General features: G+C 41.7%; 2 protein-coding genes across 5 annotated transcripts in view; one reads left to right on the top strand and one right to left on the bottom strand.

The window, feature by feature from the left end:
* Window positions 1–8,267, bottom strand: part of LOC101947451 (endoplasmic reticulum aminopeptidase 2-like) — a 38,313-nt gene extending 30,046 nt beyond the window's left edge. The window contains exons 1-2 of one of the 4 annotated variants that reach the window (XM_005284041.4): window positions 8,128–8,267; window positions 1,109–1,744 (exon numbers count right to left, since the gene is read on the bottom strand). In XM_005284041.4, coding sequence (XP_005284098.2) covers window positions 1,109–1,605 — 497 coding nt within the window. In that variant the 5' untranslated portion in view covers window positions 1,606–1,744; window positions 8,128–8,267. Of the gene's footprint in view, window positions 1–1,108; window positions 1,745–4,274; window positions 5,046–8,127 lie in introns of those variants that run through there. The other 3 variants (XM_042840386.2, XM_005284042.5, XM_005284043.5) reach the window with 3 other exon arrangements.
* Window positions 7,374–24,631, top strand: part of ERAP1 (endoplasmic reticulum aminopeptidase 1) — a 38,202-nt gene continuing 20,944 nt past the window's right edge. The window contains exons 1-9 of the mRNA XM_005284044.5: window positions 7,374–7,657; window positions 9,032–9,619; window positions 10,256–10,394; window positions 11,581–11,715; window positions 12,240–12,360; window positions 18,056–18,210; window positions 18,969–19,082; window positions 20,091–20,222; window positions 20,729–20,860. Of these exons, the coding sequence (XP_005284101.2) occupies window positions 9,069–9,619; window positions 10,256–10,394; window positions 11,581–11,715; window positions 12,240–12,360; window positions 18,056–18,210; window positions 18,969–19,082; window positions 20,091–20,222; window positions 20,729–20,860 (1,479 nt within the window). The 5' untranslated portion in view covers window positions 7,374–7,657; window positions 9,032–9,068. The remainder of the gene's footprint in view (window positions 7,658–9,031; window positions 9,620–10,255; window positions 10,395–11,580; window positions 11,716–12,239; window positions 12,361–18,055; window positions 18,211–18,968; window positions 19,083–20,090; window positions 20,223–20,728; window positions 20,861–24,631) is intronic.

Here is a 24,631-nt window from a genome sequence, read left to right as displayed (position 1 = left end):
ATCCAATAAATAAATAAATGGAGATATCCCATCTCCTAGAACTGGAAGGGACCTTGAAAGGTCATCAAGTCCAGCCCCCTGCCTTCACTAGCGGGACTAAGTACTGTTTTTGCCCCAGATCCTTAAGTGGCCCCCTCAAGGATTGAACTCACAACCCTGGGTTTAGCAGGCCAATGCTCAAACCACTGAGCTATCCCTCCCCCAATGTATTGATCCAATAAAAGATATTACCTCACCCACCTAGTCCCTCTCATATCCTGGGACCAAAATGGCGACAAACTACGGCATAAAACATATAATTACAGAAGTATAAGAAAAGTGAAGATTCTCTTATTCTGTTCACTCCTTTGGAACAATTAATTAGGAATGACTTATAAACTCTGACAGACATTGGTAACTCCGAGATGCTTATATAAGCGCATAGTGGAAGACTGTGCCCCCCCCCCGAAACGTTTATGAAGATGTTTGAACCCTTATCTATAAAGAGTAAAATTTTTAAAAGCGCCTAAGTGATTTAAGAGCTTAAGCCCCATTGACTTTAATTAATTGCCTCTCAGTGATTCTTGACAGCTGACTGAAATTTCCATTGATGCCACTGCAGATCTCACACTAGAATCAAGATCAGATTATGAAATTGAAATCTACACTCTAGACAACATATTCACTGTACAGAATGGAGTAGTATTTTACCCTAAAAGTGTATTAATTGAGGTTGATATAGTAATCAGTTCTTATAGTTTCTATTTAAATAGAGCTTTAGAATAATTGTTGGTTTATACTGTTGCTGTATTTTTTCTTTTCTGACTTCATGAAAAAAATGAAGAATATCACATATTGTTAATCTTTTTCATAAAGTCAGAAAAGAAAAAACTACAGCAACAATACAAACCAACAATTATGGTATGGGAGACGTTATTACATAAAGAGAGTGGAATACAACAATGGCAGTATTAATGTACAGCAAACAAAATAAAACCCTTAGAGATAAAAAGTCAGCATGTTATTAAACTATTATAGCATTATTTTCTCCAGTTTAAAGTACAAGAGCTTTATATTGAGAAGATCAATATAACAATGTGGTATGAAGTCTTTTGTAGCCTTTACTTACCTTGTTTGACCATCCTTAGTTTTGTAAGTACTTTTATAAAAGCCATAGAAACCATCTGAAAGATTGGCAATATAGTTTATAGAGAGGAAATACTTCTTATCCACCAGCAATGGTTCAGCATATAGAAAGGCAATTTGCTCATGGGGCGGGTATTCCAAAACTTTTGTTTGTTTTAAAGCTGCTTGGGTCTTTCCATTTTCCTCCTCAATAGCTGCACTGGTGATTTCCAGATGTTTGCTATGTAAGACTATGGTGCTAGTTTCATGTACCACAGTGACTTCAATCTTCACAGATCCCATGAATAATAATGAAGTCAGATTCGGGTGAATTAGAAGGTCATAATGGACTGGGAGGATCCAACCAGGGAGCCTTAATTTATTCCACGGAAACGGCTGTCCATTTGTTGCTATAGGAAAAGATGTGTTCTCAATGCTTCTTTCTCCATTGAGGGCATAATTAATTCCAACAAAGTTCAAAATGTGTAATAGCAATAGCATTGCCACTGGCTACTGAAATGTTGTAATTGTTTATAGGATTTGGTATTTTAGCTACTTCAACATTTTATTCTAACAATCAAAAACAAAAAAACAAAAATGCATATCTTCCGTCTAGCGGAGAATTTCTTGACTGCTTATCCTGAAAGGCAAAAAAGGACCAATATGAGCACTCTATATATGTACAATCAAGTTATTTGGGACAGAAGCTGACTTATTTTAAAAATGTGTTAACATTGCTCTGCCAATTAGTAGGGATTTTACCCATCACGGACCCAATCATGCAATCTAATCCATGTAGGTATAGGGGTCTGCCTGCATGGATCTGATTGCAGGATCCAGACCCATGTTTTTAAGTATTTTGTTCCATGTTCGGGTGAAGGCATCATTAAGGGTTAATTTTCAAAAACTGTGATACTCAGAAGTATGTGCAACTGTATGTATATTTATCACAGCTATGTGAGAGTGCAAGGTATTTGGGCTGGTTGTGGACTGAAATGTACAGCAGGCTACTTGCAAGCTTAAAAACCTGATTGCAATCATGCTAGCAGTATATGTTCATTTTTGAAAAACAAGCCTTTATTGTGAATGAATTTTTTGTGCAATGGAGGGGGAAAAACCCCCAATAATTATTTAAAAGTCTGTTTGGCTCTTCCTGCTTTGTTTTTGCTTCTGTATTTAGCACTGCCTTACCTGTGTTTAAACAATTTAAGATTAAAATAAGAAATGTTGGGTTCCGCCAACTGTGAGCTTGGATGAAGAAAAGATTTAGCATCCCCTCAGCAGCCATGAAAATGAAGCTGCAGCAAGCAGCCCTGAGAAACCAAGTAGGGCCCTTCAAACAACCCAAATTCAGTACCAGAGAACCCAGTGCCACAGACCAGGCTGTGCATTTCAGCAGCAACAGAGAGACAAATGTCAGAGATCAGGACCCCTGCAAATGATGCTGTGATGCCCTAGCTTGGGTGCAGACATTTTTCTGCCTGAATGAATGTCAGTCAACCACCAAAGAAATTTTAAGAGCTGTACAACTCAGACACACGTCTGGCTAACAGCTCTGGTATGGAGCTCAGCTAAAGAGAAGAGTCAAAGACACTTGGTCAAAGAAACCTGTGATTTGATTTAAGATACTTTATAATTAAGGCTACAATTTTTTCATGGAGGTCGTGGAAGTCACGGAATCTGTGACTTCCTGCGACCTCCGTGAATTCAGCCGTCAGCCGGGATCTGCAGGATCTCCCCACCACCCGCTGCAGCAGGGGGACCCCACAGTTCCCCGTGGACATTGGAGCTGGTAGCCCCCTGGAGCTGCCAGCAGCTGCGGGCAGCGGGGCCGCAGCTCCTGGATGCCGCAGGCAGCAGAGGCCCACCATAGCTCCTGGCCAATGTGGGTGGTGGGGGCTCCCCGGAGCTCCCAGCTGCCACGGAGGGTGAGGTACCCCAGAGCTCTGAGCCGCCATGGGCGCTATGGGTACCCTGGAGCTCCGAGCTGGGGGACCCGGAAGCTTTGAATCCCCACAGGCAGTGGGGGCCCCCAGAGCTGGGAGCGGCCCCCGTAGCTGCCCAACCTCTGCAGGTGGTGTGGGAACCCCACAGCTGAGCGCCCCATTTGTCAAGGATAATTTTAGTAAAAGTCAGGGATAGGTCATGGGCTTCTGTTAATTTTTCTTTATTGCTCATGACCTGTCCGTGTCTTTTACTAAAAATATCCATGACAAAATCTTAGCCTTATTTATATTTATAAATACAAGATATATAGGTTAGATAAAATTGAAGGCTCAAAACTGCAAAATCACTCTTAGAAGCACAAATTGTACTTAAAATGACCAGAGGACAGAATACCAGTCGAACTGTGCACCAATGACCCACACTAAAAATCTGCAACCAATTCAGTTAAACATTGTCTGTTGTTTACAAATCATCAGGGCCCCACTTTTAAGCCTCAGTACCTGGCTGTTTTTAATTTGTTTTCCAGAATCATAAAAGTAAAACTATTGAAATTATGTTTTGTACTTTTGCTTGCAAAAGTTATTTTAATGTGAAGCTGAGTGAATAAAGATATCTCCAGTTTTACATATGTATTATTATTTTTCACAGTTTCAACTCACATCTTAAATTCATTCATTTCTGAAAGATGTTTTACAAATAGTTACAAGTTAGTATCAGGAAAAAAACAAAGCTACAGTAATTCCCAAGATTTAATGGTGAATGGAAAATCTCCAAATTGTCTTTATCACTGAATAAAGAACTATGGTAAATGTGATGGTCTATTGCCTCCCTTTAAGTATTTGCTATATGTGCCCAACAGTGTTTGCTGGCTCTAAGATCTTAGTCTGGATTTCCTGCCTTCCTCTCCCCCCGTGCAGAAGGCTTTAACACCACTAAAATCTCACTTAAAGCTCTAGCTCAGGCCCTCACACATTCTAGGGAATGCTCATGTTTAAAGTTAATCATAAGGTTTTGTGCCTTGCTGAATCAGGGCCTAGTCTTTGAAATATGATTTAAGAGTTGCATAGGCCTTCTGCTGTCCCTCTGCACAGAGTGAATTTCACCCTCAATGTCTGATTGTTTTAATCTTTCTTAACCCAGTAAGAGAGGCCTAGGATAACATAAAAGGTTCTCTTATTTAATTATTTTTATTATAATTATAATTATATATATATATTACATACATGCACTGTTAGGTATGTATTTTTTGAAAATCCAGTAAAAATAAAATACAGAACATAAATAAAACAAGCAAACAGGTGCTACAGTACGTTACCGTCTCGTCTCTTTCTTTAACAGTACAGAAGGCAGAATTGTCCTTTTATTTTCAGTTTCTTTTCAGTTTGTCATCGCCCACTCTTGTTGAGACAAAAGTAGGAAAATAGCCACCTCTTGTGGCTGCCAGTTGAAAGATTTTTAACTTTTCAGAAACAACTTTGCATTCTGATAAAATATTGCAATCTGCTGTCCTATACTTAATGTTATTTGTGAAACAAATGCATGTATATGCTTTTCTTCTGCGGCTATCCCTGAAACTGAAATTGTAGTAAAATTGCTTTTAAGGCATTACAAGTAAAGATGTGTACTGGGGGCTGACATTTTAGGAAGCTTTAAAAATAGGAAAGGAATAGACATAGGCACTTCCCAGGCTCATTTGAAAATCCCAGACTAAAAAACCTTAAAATAAAAATCAACAATACAGATTTTAAACTGGTGTAAATTATCACAAGTCCATTGAAGTCAAAGATCTGATGAGCTGCTCAACTGGATTATTCTCCCAAAAGACTGTCATAAGCATGGGCTGTCTTCCCTATTTCCGTATAGGATTTTTGTTCTATTGTCATAGCTGTTGTCAAATAAACAGCACTTTCTGTGACCATAACATTTGGTCATTAATTGTGCAGAAGAGAAATATTGATGTTATTGTTCAGTGCAGTATTTGTCATAAAGTTGTTCTGAAAAACAGTGCACTTGTTAGAAAAATAAAATCACTTTGGTATGAAAAACACTTCTCCATTATTGACAAACACCAGAACCACCAAAAAGACTAAACTGAATGACTGAATGCTACTCACTTTCCACCCCACCTTTCCAAACTTTCTTTCTTTTCCTTCATGTCATTAATCCACACAATAATTAATGACACTCAGTGGAGCAATTCTACATATGATTCCTATATTTTAGAATTGTGTTAACCTCTTTTGTTAACACGAAGGAAAGAAATTCACTAGGAATCCTATCACAGACATCATTGCTAGAAAAAGGTCTCAAGCCCAGGACTGTGATACTAATCACATTGTGTAGGTATCAGCGGAACTACATGCCCAATGATCACAGCAAAAACTAGGCTTGGCCATCAAGTTTCAGTAATGAAGTCAAACCGTTCTTGATCACATATTGCAGCTATTTCTACTTGATAGTATGGCCCACATAACTGACTCTTGGAGAGAAGCAGACATTTTAATAGAAAATTCAATAACACAAACTATTTCAACTCCGCCTCCCCCCAATATCAGTACTTCAGGATTAACAAAAATTTGAGGCAGGCGTGATTCCCATATTGCAGTGTTTCCCAAACTTGGGACGACGCTTGTTTAGGGAAAGCCCCTGGCAGGCCGGGCTGGTTTGTTTACCTGCCACGTCTGCAGGTCTGGCTAATCGCGGCTCCCACTGGCCGCGGTTCGCTGCTCCAGGCCAATGGGAGCTGCTGGAAGTGGTGGCCAGTATGTCCCTTGGCCCGCGCCGCTTCCTAAATTGGTTTAGAAGCAGATTTAGTTAAATCAGTGCAACTCCCTTGTGTGGATACTTATTTCAGTTTTGGAATGCCTTAGATTTAGCTTAAACTGGTTCTTTGCCTTTTTATGCAAATTTTATATAAGGCATTCTAAAGTTAAGGCTAAAAACTTAAAGTATCCACACACATGGGTTGCATCTATTTAAATAAACCTGTTTCTAAACTAATTTGGTTACATTGGTATAACTTTCTCATATAGACAAGGGTGAAGGCTCCACAAGCTGTAGAGAGAGAGCAGACTTTGGGGTTTGGCATTGGTCTGTCTAAGGCAGAGAGCTAGATTAGGCATTTCTGCTCAGAGCTGTGTAAGAGACAAGTGCGTACCTGCAGTGTTCCAGGAGGAGCACCAGGAAGAAATTTTGAATCGGGGGACTTATCTACATTACAATTGCTTATCAAGTTTCAACATGCATTAACTACCATGACTGTAAACTATAAAGTAGTCAAAGAACAAATGTTTTGTTCCTAGTCATTTTTCAATTACAATTCCTCACATGTCCAACTTGCTGAGGTGTGCAGGTCTTGAAGGGAAAGGAAGTTATTTCACTCCCTTATGCTTGGCCAGCTCTGTCCCCCCGGCCATTTGCTCATGGAGAAAAGAGGGCGAATTAGGCCCCTATGATCTTGCCTCTGCTCCCAGAGATGGAATCTAGACAGCCAGGGATAGGGGTAAGGAACAGTCTATCCCACAATGAACAGAATGGCTGCAGAAGATCATACACTGTATCTCAGCTCTCTATGGGTTGTACTTTTGGAATCCTTAAGTCACTGAAAAAAAAAGAGGTGGAAATACAGGGCCGGCTCCAGGCACCAGCGCAGCAAGCAGGTGCTTGGGGTGGCCAAGGGGAAGGGGCGGCACATCCGGCTCTTTGGTGGCATTTCGGCGGCGGGTCCCTCGGTCCCTCTCGGAGGGAAGGACCTGCCGCTGAAGAAGCGATCGCAGCTTTTTTTTTTTTTCCCGCCACTTGGGAGCCGGCCCTGGAAATAAGGTGGAACCATAGGTGTAAATGATGCAGGCTGTTATAATTATATCTTAGTTGTACAGCTTCCAAACACTCTTTCTTTTAGTATTACAAGACCAAAATTATTTCTTAGTGTTACTGAACAGAGTGGCCCTTGCCCCCAAAGAACTAAGGGGCCCTGGCTACTTTAGGAAAATAGGTCATGCATTAAAATATATTGGTGAACACAATTTTAAAGAGAACGTTGCAACTAACCTAGACAGGTCCAGTCTATTTAGCTGCATGTGGTTAACAATAGGCTCCCACCCTACGGGTCAATCACAATCAGCTAATGTGTATTAGACACAGCTGGTACTCCCAGTGCAGCCAATGCCACGGCCACGGCCTACGTGGTCTGATCAGTACAGGTGTATCACCTGCCAGTGGTTGACTCTCACACGTCCACAGACGCTGGGAGCCAACATTGGACTCGCTCCCTTGTTCGCGGGGGCTGATCCTGCGCGGCCCTGGGTATCCCCGAGCCACATGGGCTCCTGTGGGTGCTACAGGCACTCAGGGCTCAGCATCCCGCAGGCTCTGGCTTCTCCCTGTGGCTGTCTCTCTGTGCAGGGGACTATGTTATTGTAGGGTCGCCCAAACCGCCTTCCTGCTGGGCTAGTCCAGGAGGGCGGGGGATGTGGGGGAGCCCCAGAACAGAGCCTGGGGGGCGGAAGAGCTGGAAGGGCCCAAGCGGCAGCTTTCACTTTCACTCTCCAAGGCGCGGCTAAAGCGGGCGGCGGCGGTTCCTCCATCCCGCTGGGCCCGGCAGCAGGTAGCGGCGCCGCTCACCCAGCCCCGGCCTTGGCGGAGCGGGTCGCGAGCCGGGTAGTTCAGGGCCTGGGCTCCGGGGCCAGCGCGGCGCCAGCGGAGCCGCCTCACATCCCGGGGCGGGGGGACACGCGGCCCGGGCCTAGATTGCGGGCGGGAGGGAACCCGCTCCCGGTCCCCTCCCTCTGGGGGCAGCGGGGCGCGGGAGGGGGCTGAGCCGCATTTCGCCGCCAAACGCGGGCAGCAGTCAGGGCAGCGTGTCGCTGAGGGGGCTGCACGGCCTGCCGCCCTGACACCGCCTCTCCCGCGGCCCAACCCGCGTTGCAGCGTCCGCTCCCAGAGAGCGCCCCGAGCCATCCGCCCCCGCTGCTCCCGCCGACATCCCCCCCAGCATTCCGGTGCTGCACCCCACGGCCAACCCCCTGCGCCCCAACATTACGCCCCCACTGCCAAACAGTGCCCCAGCACACTCACCTGAGCACCCCAACATCACCTGCTTCACAACTCTGCACCCGCTACAGAGCTTAAAACCCACACAACATTGTTTTGGCACCATGCCCTGAAAATAAGACATTAATTTTTTCATATACAGTTTAAATAGGGTGACCAGATGTCACGATTTTATAGGGACAGTCCTGATTTTTGGGTCTTTTTCTTATATAGATTTCTGTTACCCCCCCCCCCCCCCTTCCTCTTCCCCCAATTTTTCACATTTTCTGTCTGGTCACCCTAAGTTTAAAACTCCAGAAGAAACTGCTTGGCATGAGTCTGCTAAATTATCAAACTACTGATTTCTTTTCTATCAAGAGCCTTGAAAGTATCTTCATTCCCTTTGATTTGCTCCTTTCAGGGGCTGTATGTCAGGGATAAGAATTGCATTTTCTACTGTTACTTTTATTTTTTGTATAATGTTTTGTGGTTTTATGTGTTTATATTCTCTCCCAGTAAATAACATTGCAATTAAAACTTGCTCCTATTTATTTATAACCAGTGAGTATATTGTGGCTTTAAAAATATCAAAGCTTACTGACAGCCTGAAAGGTTTGCCTTCAGAGACATTTTAAATTAAGAGGAATTGAAGGATCATGGCAAGAAAAAGTGTATGGAAATAGACACAGATGATTACAGAACGTGAAGATAATTTAGGCCTGATCCTGCTGTTGGACCCATGTCTCTTCCAACCCAAATCTTCTGTGCCAGAAGTCATTTGGGCTCCACCCAGGTCAAGGGTCTGCCCATTTGAATTTGATTGTAGCTTGAGGGTCTTACTATATATTTTTTTTAGATCATAGTCAGTACTCATTGGTGATGTCCATGACATTTACCACAAAGAAAAATCTTTAATACTAACTGTATTTTACAAATATTTCTTCTTTAGATTATCATATGTGGAAATCAACGTAAGCAAGGCAAGAATGGCAGCTTTATTCTCTACTCTGCCATTTGCAGATAAATCCTCTTTCATGATGATGATGATGATGACGATAGGTGTTTTAAATGGTGCAGTTTCTGTGAATAATGACCACAATAGCAAGAACAGGGAGACAGCTGATGTAGTGTCTGGCAATGGAAGCAAACCGTTTCCGTGGGATAAAATAAGGCTTCCCAAGCATGTCATCCCAGTGCATTATGATCTCCTCCTCCATCCTAATCTTACGACTCTAACTTTTACTGGATTTGCCAGAATAGAGATTACAGTAAACCAACAAACTAGTTCAGTCATCCTGCACAGCAAACACCTGCAAATTACCAGGGCTACCATCCAAAGGAGAATGGGAAATAGTCACACGGAAAAAGAAGTGATGGTTTTGGAATATCCACCATTTGAGCAGATTGCCCTCCTGGCAGCTTTTCCACTGCATGTTGGACAAAACTACACTGTTAGCATTGAATATTCTGCAAATCTGTCAGAGAGTTTCCACGGCTTTTATAAAAGCACCTATAGAACCCAGGAAGGAGAAGTGAGGTAATCATCTTTTCAATTAACATTTGTTTCTGAAGAGTGAACTATACTTGACTTTTTAGATTTTATTCTCATTTAGTTTCTAATTTCTCTTTTAGAGCCTCTGCTTTCTTCACTGAGACTTATGCTTTGTTATAGAGAATTGAATTTGTACCGAATCATATTCCAGTATTTAACTTGTTGGGACTTTCAGTCCTTTCGGAACGGAATTGAATTTTGTCATTATGGACCAAATTCAATGGGCCTTAATGCACAAGAACTCCTATTGATGCCACTGGAAGTTTTGATGCAAGGAAGAATGGTCCTCTGGTTAGAGTGCTATGGGACTCAGGAGACCAGGTTCCATTCTCAACTCTGCCACAGACTTCCTGTGTGATCTTGGGCAAGTCACTTAGTCTCCTGCCCCAGTTTCCCATCTATAAAATGGGGTAGTAGTACTTCTTGGCCTGATAAAGGGGTATTGTGAATTGTTCAGATACTGCCAAAATGGGGGCCATGTAAGTACCTAGTTACAAAGTGAACATCAAATTTACCTTTTTGTCTTGCACCAGAGAGGAGGATGTTCTGTATTGATACTGCAATGTATGGGGCATGTTTCAGATGTAGATTTTTTTTTAATTTCCCGTTGTTTAATTACAGGGTACTTGCATCAACACAGTTTGAGCCAACAGCTGCTCGCATGGCTTTCCCATGTTTTGATGAACCATCTTTCAAAGCCAGATTTTCCATTAAGATTAGGAGAGAACCAAAGCACCTTGCACTATCTAATATGCCAATAGTACGTGGATATTTCTAATGTTACATTTTAGAATTGTTTAGTTTAAGAAAAAGTTAAAGCAGAGCAAAATATCCAAGCAAGAGCAATTTACTTTGATATTAAACTGTTTTACTTTGATGCTCATATGTGTACTGTTGTTTCTAGTAGTTCTAACATTGAATTAAAAAGGAAAAATGCATTATCTCCTCATTGTTGGCTGTTTTAAAGTTCATATTTAGGGGATAGTCCTGTGAGATGCTGAGCATCCTCGCTCCCTTGGGAGGCAATGGAAGTTGGGGGCATTCAGCACCTGAAGGATCTAGCCCATAATTCCATATTTTGTACATGAAACTTGGACCATCTAGACTTTAAAAATTAACCTTCAAGGGAGTTTGGCGGAAGGGATAAATAGCATGATGCAGTGTGACATGTAGTAACTATGCAGGGAGTTATGCAACTAAATCTTTGTACTGAAATGTACTCCTGAACATCTACTAAAGGTTGCTTTTCCTTTTTTTTTTTTTAAAGGGACAGAGTCAACTTGAAAAATCACATTTGTTAGAAAATGTTATGTGTATTATAGCTACAAGTAGCATCTAATATTACTACAACTGAAAGTCGTTAGCAAGAAAAAAATATTTTTGGTTTGTTTGCCTGTGCGTTGGATAGCACTTTGTGTCTAGTAGGTTCACTGTTTCCTCTGTATTGTCAATTTCTTATTTGCTGAAGAAACCCTTATAAACACAAATAGGGAAACAGATAAAAAAAAGAAAGCCAATTAATTTTTTTTTAAAAGAACATATTATATAGAGGGTTCTCTTTCAGAAATTAGAAATTTTGAATGTCATCTTAAAAAGATTTTGAGTTCACTGTGTCTTTTTAAACTGTTTTCCTCTTCCCTGTTTGGCTCTCTTATGCAGCCACAGGACAAACCAATTGACTGTACAGCAGACAGCAAGGTACTATCAAATGTACAAAGCAAATTGAAAAAAAAATTGAGAAATTATTTCTCTAATTTCATTCAGTTTTAAGTATAACAAGCTAGGTAAGAAAAAGTTCATTCAAAAGGGTGGGTTTTCCTTTGTTTAGTTTTGTTTTATTCAGTGACTCTTTAAATAATAGCGATGAAATTTAAAAAACTCAACAAACCTTCTGTTGTTCCAGCTCATAGAATTATTGTGTGACAAAAGTTGTGCTCTCATTTTAGGTGAAATCTGTGAATGTTGCTAATTGGCTAGTTGAAGACCATTTTGATGTTAGTGTAAAGATGAGCACTTATCTAGTGGCCTTTATTGTTTCGGATTTTAAATCAGTCAGCAAGATGACCACCAGTGGAATTAAGGTAAATTTGTCTCATTTTCTACATCTTGCTTTGTGATAGGAACAATAAAAATTGCAAATCGTTTAATTCTAAAGGTCTTGGTTAACTATATTTACATGTCTGTAGCTGCTATGGGATTGAGCGAGAAGAAAGGAATGGGTTTTTAATTAGATGGACTATTCGAATTATGGTTTTTAATAGTTTTACTTTCAAAATCTGTTTGTGTGCTCTCATCTCTGGTCCCTTCCAAAAAAGGTTGAGTTTGGTTGGGTAAAGTGGGGAAACCTGCACTGCAATTGTACCTGTTTGGTGAATAAATAAAAGGGACTGAATCTAAATTCCGTTTTAAAAAACACATTCCTGGCTTTGATGCTTTTCTTACAAATTTTAGGATACCTCTGAGGCAGGGAATGTTACATCAAGCAGCTAATTGCGCTCATATTTTTTGGTGATAATTGAAATAAACAAGGCAGAGAACAAATCAGTTTCTATTCTAAAACTACTTATATTTGTATTCAGAAACCTTCCATGCTTGTGTATTTTAGATATCGGTATATACTGTACCAGACAAGATCAACCAAGCTGATTATGCCTTGGATGCAGCAGTGAAACTTTTAGACTTCTATGAGAATTACTTCAGCATTCCATATCCCTTACCCAAACAAGGCAAGTGTTTTATCATTCATTCTATTTAAGTACCTTAAGTTGAGTTTAATAGAATACAAATCATAGAATATGGTTTGTAAGACAGGGTCAGGTTTGCAACAGACGATGACCATGTTCATCAGTGCCTCCTGACTTTTCCAGAATTGTCTTGCATAGACTTGGGCATTCATTTTGGGTAGGGGAGGGAACATTTGGCCTTTTGTGTTTTCATGATATCACATAACCGGTGAAAATATTAACACATTCATAATGTAACGTATTGTATGCTGCCTCCTTGCCAGCACTGTTGGTTGATATTTCAGGTAGAGAAAATTAATGTGTGAAAAATACTGCTTGAAAACATTTTTGCCACTTGGGTTTTTTAGTAATGTCTGACTTTATAAGGGTTAAACCAGTCTCTAATCTGGGCCATGGTATGGGGTCATAATGCATTACCAGATTTGCCTGTTACTTTGGGGTATGCTCGTTTATTAGGGTTACTCCTCTTGGTGGGGGAGGTGGAGAGGGGTTCTATAATTCTATCAATGTACAACTTGTGTTTTCATATGGTGCTCTACTTCTCCCTTCTGCAAGTTCCCTCCCAATGAAGCTATCCTGCAGGACCTAGGTTCCCCAGGGCTGGGTTCCTCGAGCCCCAGAATCAGAGACAGACAGACACACACACACAACCTCTCTCTCTCTCTCTCTGTCTCTGAGCGGACCAGGTCAATCAGCACTCCCAACCTGACCTCTTATATGTCCCTGACCTCAGCAGGATGGGTTGAGCAGCACTTCCAAGCTGTCACCCTTATATGCCATTGCACTCAGCAGGCTGGGTCGAACAGCACTTCCAAGCTGCCAGCCTCATATGCCACAGGGTCAGCACCTCTCTATCCCCACTTTCACGTTATGATTATTCGGGTAGTAACCCACTTGATGAGAGTACCCCACAGGATTTTTGGGCACTGCAAGGATCGTTAGCTTAAGTAAGAGGAGCGTTGCTGCAGAGCAAATGGGGAAGCCAAAAACACAAAAGAGAGAGGGAGGGAGGGAAGCAACCAGCTTAACCATAAAAATTACTTATTGCCAGGTAATAACCATACAAAGAGAGCCAAACAAACAAAACAGTTACAATATTAAATCTAGCTTAAATTTGATTACAAAAGTCAGGTTTAGAAAACTATACCTGATCATGTAAGTCCGGGTTAGAAACTATACCTAGAGGGAAAAAAAAAAAACAGAGAGAGAGAGAGTTGGGTTCTCACCACTCCGTGAAGCTTGAACCAGTCAGGGTTCCCAGGTGGTGGTGATAGTTGAAGGTCCAGAGTGCTGGAGACAGGCAGAGCCCCCAGCACGATCTGTTAGGAGAAGATGAAGTCCCAAGGGAACTGATGCAGATTTTGGATCCAGGCATCAGAACACTTACTTGAGCGTGGGGAGAGGTTTTTTGTAGGGAAACAACAATGGTTCAAGGGAGAACTCTAGATTTGTTTATGGGTAAACTGATGGCTCTAGGGAGTATACCAAAGTTGTTTTGTTCAGGCTAGACAATAGGAACTGATCATTCCTGGCTATGGGCAGTGTTCCTTCGAGGGAACTCACAGGTCAATTAGGCAGCTTCAGTATATTGGATACCAATAAAGGATTTATTACTAGAATTGGTCTGATAACTACTGAGCTGGTGTGTGCTGGGGTGGGTGCATTAACATCTGGAGCAGAGATCCCCCATCATGCAGTGCTTTCCTGCTTTTCTGGTCCCAGAGTTCAGTGCGGTTCTTGCCTTGGAATCTCCGTTCTCCATTCTGTATGCTAATGGAGATGCCTCCTTGTCCCATCTTCAATGCAAATGAGGCTCGGGGAGTTGCCTTAATTCTGTCACCCTTGTCCGGAGTGGTTTAGGCCGTGTCTCCCACTGCCTTTTCATTGCTTTTGTAAGTCTTTCTTCTGATCGGTTTTGATTCAAGCAGAGGCTCGGGGAGGGGGATCCTTCGTGAGTCAGACAGGTTGGATACAGAGCTGACAGGTAACAGCAGCCCCTATCCCTGCAACCATTACTCCAGTCAGTGAGATACCACTACCTTGTCTGTGACACTTGCTCAAGGAATAGAGCCACTGGATCTATGTGACCTTAGATCCTATGGCCCTCCTCCAGACTTGTCCCTACTATTGTTACACTAATAAAATAATACCAACAGGATCTTATAAGGTGGACAAGGCAAAACACCACATTGATTGTAAATGCAGAGAAAGAGCGAGAAATCAGGATATGCAATTCAATATTATTTCACTACCATTCCTTATTCATTCACACACACACTCATTCATACAAGTTCTGCAGAGTTGTTATAGTTACCAGCCTAGAGGTTGCTCATGGCAGAGTACTGGCCAGGTAGCCTGCACACGAGGAGGGGGGAGCCGAGTCCTTGTCAGATGCACATCCGATCTAAAGGGTGGTTGCAGAACCAGACTCAAAAGTTTTCAGTCTTTAGAGTCTGTTCTTATAGGATTTTGTCCTTATACAAGTCTATGGGAATTTCTTCATCCTGCTGATGTTTGTTTGAGGTGCTTATCAATCAGCACGTGGCACATCCCTGATGGCTGAGTGTTATCTTGTTCTTCGGAGTCTTCAACCCTAGGGGGAGGAGGGGAGGGGGGCAGACTTGGGTGGTTTCTGGCCTGCCCTCCGGGGGTCATCCGGTTATCTCTAGTCTGCACGTTCTTCGGCCAATCGAGACTGAAGTTGTAATTCTTAGGCTGGTACTTCCCTGACCATTCATTCTTTATCTAAATCAGGGGTTGGCAACCTTTCAGAAGTGGTGTGCCGAATCTTCATTTATTCACTCTAATTTAAGGTTTCGCGTGCCAGTAATACATTTTAATGTTTTTAGAAGGTCTCTTTCTATAAGTCTATAATATATAACGAAACTATTGTTGTATGTAAAGTAAATAAGGTTTTTAAAATGTTTAAGAAGCTTCCTTTAAAATTAAATTAAAATGTAGATCCCCCCAGACCGGTGGCCAGGACCCAGGGCCGGCTCTAGGCACCAGCAAAGCAAGCAGTTGCTTGGGGTGGCAAATTTGCAAGGGGTGCAAGAATCCAGCATGGGAGCTGAGAACCAATAGGGGGCCCTGGGAGCTGTAGTTCCTTGGTTAGCTCCCTGCCTATAGAGCCAGCCCGGGAGCAGGGAAAGAACTACATTTCCCAGCATTCCCTTGGCCACTAGCAACAGGAAAGGGTGTGGGAAAGGAGTATGGAACTGAAATCTGCAGCTTGCTGTGAATGGTAGGAACAGAGCCAGCTCTAGGTTCTTTGCTGTGCCTCCCCCCCGCCCTGGGCTCCCCCCCGCCCACACCCCCTTCTGCCCCAGCTCTGGCCCCCACCTGCACTCCCCTGCTGCCCCAGTCCTGGGCTCTCCCCTCCCCCCCCACCGCCCCAGCTCTGACCCCCACCCGCACCCCCTGCCGCCCCAGCCCTGGGCTCTCCCCCAAAGAAGGAATTGCGGGGACTAAATGGACGGTGCACCTCTCTATCTGAAGCCTAGCAAGGGAGGTATGTGGATCCCCCTAGAATTTAAAATGAAAAGTAAGGGAGGGGAGGCTCTGGACCTGGGCAACTTTAGATACAGTACCAGGCACTTAGGAGAATTTCCACTTCTGAGCCATGGAAGCAGAAATTGACTTTTCCTCTCCAGATATAGCTAATATTCAGAAAGGGAATCTAGCACCTGCCTTCCAGATTTGAACACCCTTAAAATTCAGGAGTGCTCAAGCTCAATTTGAGCAGCTGTTACTTCATTTCCCCCAAATCAAATATACTGATCCACTGTAACTTGCTGTAGAAAAAGTAGAATAAATTGAGCAAGAAATGCTTCCCAGTGGTTATTAGGACTGGAATTGCTATTTTCAACAGCCATTGCTTTTTTTTTTTTTTTAAGTTTTAGTTTTATTTGTTTAAAAGGAAGACCGTGATAATGCATTCCCCATAGAAACAAAGATTGGAACAAAAGAATAATAAAGGCACCTCAACTTTTCCTCATTTATGTAGGACAGTCTTATAATATGCATCCAGATATCCTCCAGTCACACAAGCAGAAAATTGTTCCACTTTACTGCAGTTCTGTAACCATATGGGAACCAATCCTGTCTGTGTTCTGTGCACATCCAAAATTCCTGCTGAATGCTCCACCCTGGGAGTGAGTTATCAGTGACCCAGGGCTGGGGCAGCAGGAGGGTGCAGTTGGGGGGGAGGGGGAGAGGCCAGGGCTGGGGTGGGTGGCAGCCAAAAATTTTTTTGCTTGGGGCAGCAAAAAACCTAGAGCCAGCCCTGCCAGGACCTAGGCAGTGTGAGTGCCACTGAAAATCAGCTCCCGTGCCGCCTTTGGCACATGTGCCACAGGTTGCCTACCCCTGATCTAAATCAATTTATCCTTTATCTAAATCAAGCATTCATTCACATACATCAACATACATTTATCACTTATTACTTTACTGTTTCTTAACTTCTAGCAACTCTCAGGATGTTGCAAATTTACTTAAACTTTAACATAGATAACAAACAAGTTAAAAGCTACTAAACTGTGTTCTGTTTGGAAGAACAATTACAGTTGTTTTTGAGAACAGACTTTCTGTCTTAGGATGTGTTCACACAATTAGCAGTTTGGCTTTGCCTGTTTCTCACAGAGAGGGAGAGACACAGAAATGAAAAAGCAAACGGCCTTAGCTGTGGGGAATTCAATCTTACCCCTTGTCTCTCTTGGCCTCAGACTTGTTATACACATACACTTTATGGTTCTAATACAGAAATTCCCTGATATGGTCCAACACTATCACTCTCCAAACTGGCCTATATGGATGTGGCTGTTGAGATCCCCTCTGTGACAAGTAAGGATTGCAGAGTCCTTTTCCCACTTGGCCACTGCTCTGCTTAAGGCACCTCTACACCACTTTACAGTGGAGCTAATGTTATATGGGGGATCTGGCATAGTCTGTCCACACCTGGCTGAATTTCGACTAACCAGTGAAACATGAGTGGGTGACAGCCATGCTCTCATCACACTTCAAGTTCATCATTAGATATGAGTGCCAAGGCCAACCACTCCAACCGTCTCAGAAATACCTACATGGCCACACAACACACATTCTGGAGTGCCTTGCTTTGTTGAAAAAATGGTCTTATGTTTAAAAAAGAAATTAAAATAGTAGAAAAGTAGATGAAATACTTATTCACTAAAATGTAAGCAGTAATGATTCCATACACTCAGTAAGATTTTCAAAAAAAGCTCAGCATTGGCCTATCTTTTTCATTTAAGTTGATGGGAGTTTTTCCAAACCAGTTTCTGGTAAAGGAAACTATTAACAAAAAACTGTTGAAAAATACCTAGTTTCCTGCTTAGGGTAGCTCCTTCTCGGTCTTGCACAATAGAAGGTCCAGAATAAAGTTAACCAGTTTCTACCCTGAGCTGTCATTACTTTTCACGGATTTTGTGACATGCATCTTGTGTTGTGCTACCCAGAATAGTCTGTCAAGTTAATAGTTTAACTTTTGCCTGATACTTCATATCACTTCAAAATATATAAAATCTGCGCTTGAACTACTGAAACTAATGACAACTATTTCTCTTTATTTTAATAAAAATGTGTTTGATACTGTGTTTAAATGGGTGAGGGTGAGAGAGAGATCGTACTGATAAGTGAGATATTATTATTTATTTTTTAGATCTAGCTGCTATTCCTGATTTTCAGTCTGGAGCTATGGAAAACTGGGGACTGACCACATACAGGGAATCTTCTTTGCTATATGACCCTGAAAAGTCCTCGGCATCGGCTAAACTTTGGATTACTATGATAATAGCCCATGAGCTGGCTCATCAGGTAATGGTTAGAGGAATACGAAGGGATCTAAATGTTTGTTGGTTTGGTTTTATTGGCAATGTGGTACAATATCAAGTCATCCTAGATATTTGAGAAAAATTTATACATTGAAAACAAGTTGTTAGACTTATTAGAAACTTTTGAAATAGATTGGCTTTTGAGACTAAAAGGTTCTGAATCATCTGTAACTTGATTTTATATTATTTACTGGGCTAACATTATTGCATCTTCTTTATTTTCTCCAGAGTATTTTAATTGTATTACTCATAAGAAACTTGTGGGTGTAAAAGTGTAATTTCTTGGATACATTTTAATACTGTTTTATATTAGAGACACGTTTGGTAAGGGAGCCCTAAATGAGGTTAAAGTCCATTTATCATAGAGCATTATATTGTGTTTAACTCGTCTTTGTCCTCTGTTAGAGAATGACAAAATGAACAAAGAATAAGAAAACTATTTAAAATACAGTGACCCATTTACACAGCAATAAGAGGTGTGAAAACAAAATGCCTACTGGGATGACTGATTTGGATGCTTCTTGAGACTATAAGTGGGCATGAGGACCCACGCCACAGGAACACATTACAGAATTGATGGGTGGAGTGAGTGGTAAACTCATGCTAGGGATCTTTCGCACTACCCTATGAACTCCCAAACCTTTCTCTCCTGGGTCTGAATAAATTAGTGACTGAATTAACTATTCAACTTAAGACAAGGCTGATAGCACCTTTTATTATGAGCAATATTTTTTCTTTCAGTGGTTTGGAAACCTAGTTACCATGGAATGGTGGAATGATCTTTGGCTAAATGAAGGATTTGCAAAGTTTATGGAGTATGTGTCAGTCAGTATTACTCATCCAGATCTGAAAGTTGTAAGTGTTAATTACTTTTCCTTTTTTATTTATTTTAAACCATATTTTAAAATGGCTGAGGGTAATTTATTGATGATTTGTAATGGTAAGCTTATTGGGCAGCACACAGATTTGCCGTGAGCTTATTTTGTTGTTTTTATATGATTTCTAATAATTAATTTAGAGTAATTAGGTTAATCATCTTTTAAGGATTACAAAGACATTATAACATTGTCTAAGTACAGATGATCAAAGATGATTACAGATGATTCTGATTGCAGTGAAGGTGGGCTAGACATACAGCACTGCAGCAGCACAGCTGCACCACTGTAGCACTTAGTGAAGACACTGTCAACGGGAGAAGCCTTCTCGTCGACATAATGCTGTCTACCCTGGAGGTTAGGTTGATACAACTGTGTCGCTCAGGGGTGTGGATTTTCCCTTGAGCGATGTAGTTATATCGACATAAGTCTATAGTGTGGACCAAGCCGGTGTGTTCTATCTTAGAAAGACTCATCACCCTTTTGGAATGTCTGAATGATTTCACATTCTCATTTCACCAGAGATGGCTACTTTGGGCGCGTTCCTACAAAGACATTTGGGCCTGATCCAAAACCCAGTAAAATCAGTGGGAGTCTTTCCATTGACTTTCCTGGGCTTTAGGGTAAGCCCCATTTGTTCAATTTTACTCATATAAGTAGTTTCACTGACATCAATTTATGTTAACAAGTCTGTGCAGCATTTTGCACATTACAGCAGCTTTATAACAGGTGATTGCAATCTCTAAATGAGATGTATTTTGTTTTAAAATAATGCATTTACTGGAATAAAAAGAATATTTAAAATATTTAGAATATTTTTTCTAAATATTCTAAAAAGAAGATGCTTTTGTTTTCTTTATACAGTCTGAAAGTCACATGGAAGAAATCTAAAACATATTTCAAGTGCAAATATTTTCATCAACAGGTTTGCTGTTACATCTGTATTCAATAGTCCTTAAATAAAAAATATATTTTTTTCTCCTATTAGGAAGATTATTTTTTAGGCAAGTGTTTTGATGCCATGGAGGTGGATGCATTAAATTCCTCACATCCTGTGTCTACTCCTGTGGAAGATCCAGCTCAAATTCAAGAAATGTTCGATGATGTTTCCTATGAAAAGGTAAATTATGTAACTATTTTTCCTTTTGTTTCAGTGAATATTGTTCATGAAGCTTGCTTAGAATGGGGGCAGGGGTCCCGGGGGGGCAGTCAGGAAGGAGTGGGGGGGTTGGATGGGGCGGCAGGGGGCAGTCAGGGGCAGGAGTTCTGGGGGCAGTCAGGGGACAGGGAGAAGGGGTGGTTGGATGGGGCCTGGGGTCCTGGGGGGCTGTCAGGAATGAGAGGAGGGGTTGGATGGGGTGGCAGAGGTCTGGGGGTGGTCAGGGGACAGGGAGCGGGTGTGTGTGGATGGGGCAGGGGTCCTGGGGGGGCCGTCAGGGAACAGGGGGTTGGATGGGGCAGGAGTCGGGGGGGGGGCAGATAGGAGGTGGGGGCCGGGCCACGACCCCCTCCCCTAACCGGCCCTCCATACAATTTATGAAACCCGATGCGGCCCTCATGGCAAAAAGTTTGCCTGCCCCTGATCTAAAGATTAGTTTTGTAAAATGTTTATCACTTCCTTTTCAGGGAGCTTGTATTCTAAATATGTTACGGGATTACTTGAATGCAGATGTGTTTAAAGCTGGTCTTGTACAATATCTGCGGAAGTACAGCTATCAGAATACAAAAAATGAAGATCTATGGAACAGTCTGGCACATGCAAGTATTTCTTGGGGGGAGGGGGAGGGGGGGTGACAGATTCAGTCACAGAGACCCCCTTGGGACTGTCACTTGACGTGCTGAAACTACCTCTGAGCCTGTTTTCCCTGCCAGCTTGGGACTCCAGAACCCTGTCTTGTTGAGCCAGACATGCTACTTTGCTGCAGCACAGACCCAGGGTCTGAACCACGCCCCCAAAGCTGCAGACTTTAACCAAAACTTCTCAGCAGGTTTCCTATCTCTAGCACCCAGAAACTCAGCTCCCAATGGGATCCAAACCCCAAATAAATCCGTTTTGCTTTGTATAAAGCTTATACAGGGTAAACTCCTAAATTGCCTGCCCTCTATAACACTCATGGAGAGAGATGCACAGCTGTTTGCTCCCCCAGGTATTAATCACTTACTCTGGGTTTAATAATAAACAAAGGTGATTTTATTCAGTATAAAAAGTAGGATTTAAGTGGTTTCAAGCAATAACAGACAGAACAAAGTAAGTTACCAGGCAAAATAAAATAAAACAAAACACGCAAGTCTAAGCCTAATACATTTAAGAAACGGAATACAGGTAAATCACACCCTCAGAGATGTTCCAATAAGCATCTTTCACAGACTAGACTCCTTCTTAGGCTGGGCCCAATCCTTTCCCCTGGTACAGACCTTGTTAATTCCAGCTCAGGTGGTAACTCCGGGATTTCTCATTACTGGCAGCCCCCTTTGTTCTGTTCCACCCCCTTTTATATAGGGTTACCATATTTCAGCAAGCAAAAAAGAGGACAGGAGGAGCCCCGCCCCCCCAGAACCCCCAACCCTCCCCCCTGTTCCTTGTCCCCTGACTGCCCCCTCCTGGGACCCCTGCCCCTAACTGCCCCCAAGGACTCCACTCCCTATCTAAGCCTCCCTGCCTCTTGTCCCCTGACTGCCCCAACCCTTATCCACACCCCCACCCCCAGACAGACCCCTGGGACTCCCACGCCCCATCCAACCACTCCCCACCCCTGACAGCCCCCCCCAGAACTCCCAACCCATCTAAACCCCTCTGCTCCCTGTCCCCTGACTGCTCCGATCCCTCTCCCCACTCCTGCCCCCTGACAGCTCCCCCCCCAGAACTCCCAGCCCCCTACCCCCCCGCTCCTTGTCCCCTGACTGCCCCCTCCTGGGACCCCTGCTCCTAACTGCCCTCCAGAACCCCACCCCCTATTTATGTACAGGCGTGACTACCTGCCCTTTCCTGGTTACTATACGCGGCCAGTCCGCATCCACATCCAGTAGTTAAAAAAAAAAATAAACTAATAATTTAAATTGGAATTTCATCCATTAATAAGTATTTATTATATAGTTAAAACCATTCTATTGAAGGACAGATATTAAATAACACTAAATATGTTAATGTTCAAAACAATATTAAAAATTTGAAAATTTAGAGCATGGAAACTAAAATAGCTAAAATTTAGTTTTGGCAAGATACACGGAATGGAAACTCCGGGATCTTTACCTGTCACTGAATATAGCCATCATACCAATAGTGGAATATAAAACAAGTCTACATATACTCTCCTTAAAATTTTTACTTCTGTCCATTCCCAATAATTGTAACAAATCATTATTACCTTCACTCCACTTGCCACGCGCCCCAAGCACAAAACCAAAGAAGTGGATATTTTTACCTCCCGTTAAGTTTTTAATTTCTTCCTCTAACTCAAGGTAATAAGCCACCTTCTCACTGTGGGCTTGTTCCAAACTTCCGGCATTATCCTCCCATCGCACTGTAACATCAACCACCACTGCTGAATCTCCTTTTATAAATATAATATCCGGCTTTCTTAACTCACCCTTACTATTTCTCAAATGGGGCTCTATCATTGCCTTCCACCCTAATTTACCAACCTTATCTACAACTGCAGACACTACTCTATTATGCCTTTTTATCCTAGCATTCTTAGTCTTATAACATTGTCCTGAGATATGGGGAACAGTCTCCCTCACTTTACCGCACCATCTACAAAGAGCATTCACACCTCCTCTTCCTCTTGCTAATGTCTCCCTAGTAGGATAAATATTTGCCCTAAGCTGCAATGCTGCGATATACGCTGACGATTTAACTTTACTAGAGTTTCTAAAAATCGAATTACTAATTAAATCATTTTTAAAATATTTTATCCCTACTCCCTGACATCTCAGTTCCGACCATCTTAAAAATTCCTCTTCCCTCCATTTCTTGGGATGAGATGTTACTGCACTAAATAACAATATTTTATCCACAAGATTTTCTCCTGCATATAGATAAGATAGGTCCATCCAATCATCTCTCGAGACAATATGTCTCCTCCATTTACGAATTAACATATTTGGGATTTGCACACTAAACTTAGTGAGAGCTAAACCACCATCCCTACCTCTAGAATAAAATATCCCGTCTGTGGTACACTGAGGTAAATGTAAAATCTCTTTAACTATTTTTCTAACTAACACATCAAGATCATCTAAAAGATTAAAAGGGGGTTCTATTAAAAGAAGATTATAAAATAGCTTCGGTAAAATGTATGTCTGTAAAATTAATATTTTGGGGGCCGGTTTTAATGGGGCCTTAATTAAATTCTCACTCCAATCTTTCAATTTTTCTTTAAGTACCGGTCCCCCTACACCTATCCAGGGATCTATTCTAGCCCCTAAATATTTTTCAAAATCCCCTGGTTGAACATATTCAATCTCCTCTGACCCTATCTGCCAATTATCCTTAGGATTAACTACATAGGTTTTATGTTTAGTTAAAATATGAAAGCCTTTCGTTTTCTTCACATTAACAGAGAGATTAGTATTTTTACAAAACTCCTCTAAGATACCCAAATTTTTGATCATTCCTTTATATGAGCTACTTAAAATTGCCACATCATCGGCAAAAGCTAATGATGTGACACTATTACCCTTAACATAAAAACCACTTCCTTCTACTTCTAATCTAGTTAAAAGGGGATCCATAGCAATATTAAACAAAATTGGGGACAACGGGTCACCCTGCTTGACCCCCCCTCCTAATTAAAATAGACTCAGTAGCTTCATCACCCACCCATACCCTAGTTGTGCAATTATCATAAAGGTCCCTAATAATATCTATAAAATGTTCATCTATACCAAATCTTCTCAACCCGGCTATTATATGTCCGTGTCCCACAGAATCAAATGCTTTAGCCAGATCTACGAACACTATTGCAATTTCATTCCCATTTCGTTTAGCCCCTTTAATCAAATTATCTAATATAGCAATATTTTCCTCACACCCAGGGGCGGATATAAACCCTTTTTGTCTACTACGTATCTTAACTGTTTCCACCAGTCTTTTTGCTAATATTTTGGTATAGATTCTAATCCAAACTGACCCAATTGTCAATGGTCTCCAAGATGTTAACTTCTTCATTTCCTCCTCATCTTGTGTCTTTGGTATTAAAATCGTTCTATTTTTCTTAAATTCATCTGGTACCTGTCTATTTAGAAACCATATATTAAAAATTTTTGTAAGTATTAAGGAGTCTAAATTAAAAATATCCCACAAATTGCTCACTTTTACTTTATCTGGGCCAGGAGCACTATCTTTTCTTATTTCTCTTAAAGCTATTCTAATCTCATCCACAGAGATCGGACTCATTAATATATCATTATCCGCATTCCCTGTGGATGATGGCCACCTTATCATATTACCATGTCCAATTGTTCCCAAAATATTTACATAGTATTCCTCAATTTCTTTCATAGGGATAGCACACTTAGCCTTATCTG

This window comes from Chrysemys picta, chromosome 6 (genome assembly GCF_011386835.1).
Source record: "Chrysemys picta bellii isolate R12L10 chromosome 6, ASM1138683v2, whole genome shotgun sequence".
Taxonomy (NCBI): Eukaryota; Metazoa; Chordata; order Testudines; family Emydidae; genus Chrysemys; species Chrysemys picta.
The sequence above is the reverse complement of the archived record's forward strand: the minus strand, read 5'-3'. Positions and strand labels throughout refer to the sequence as shown.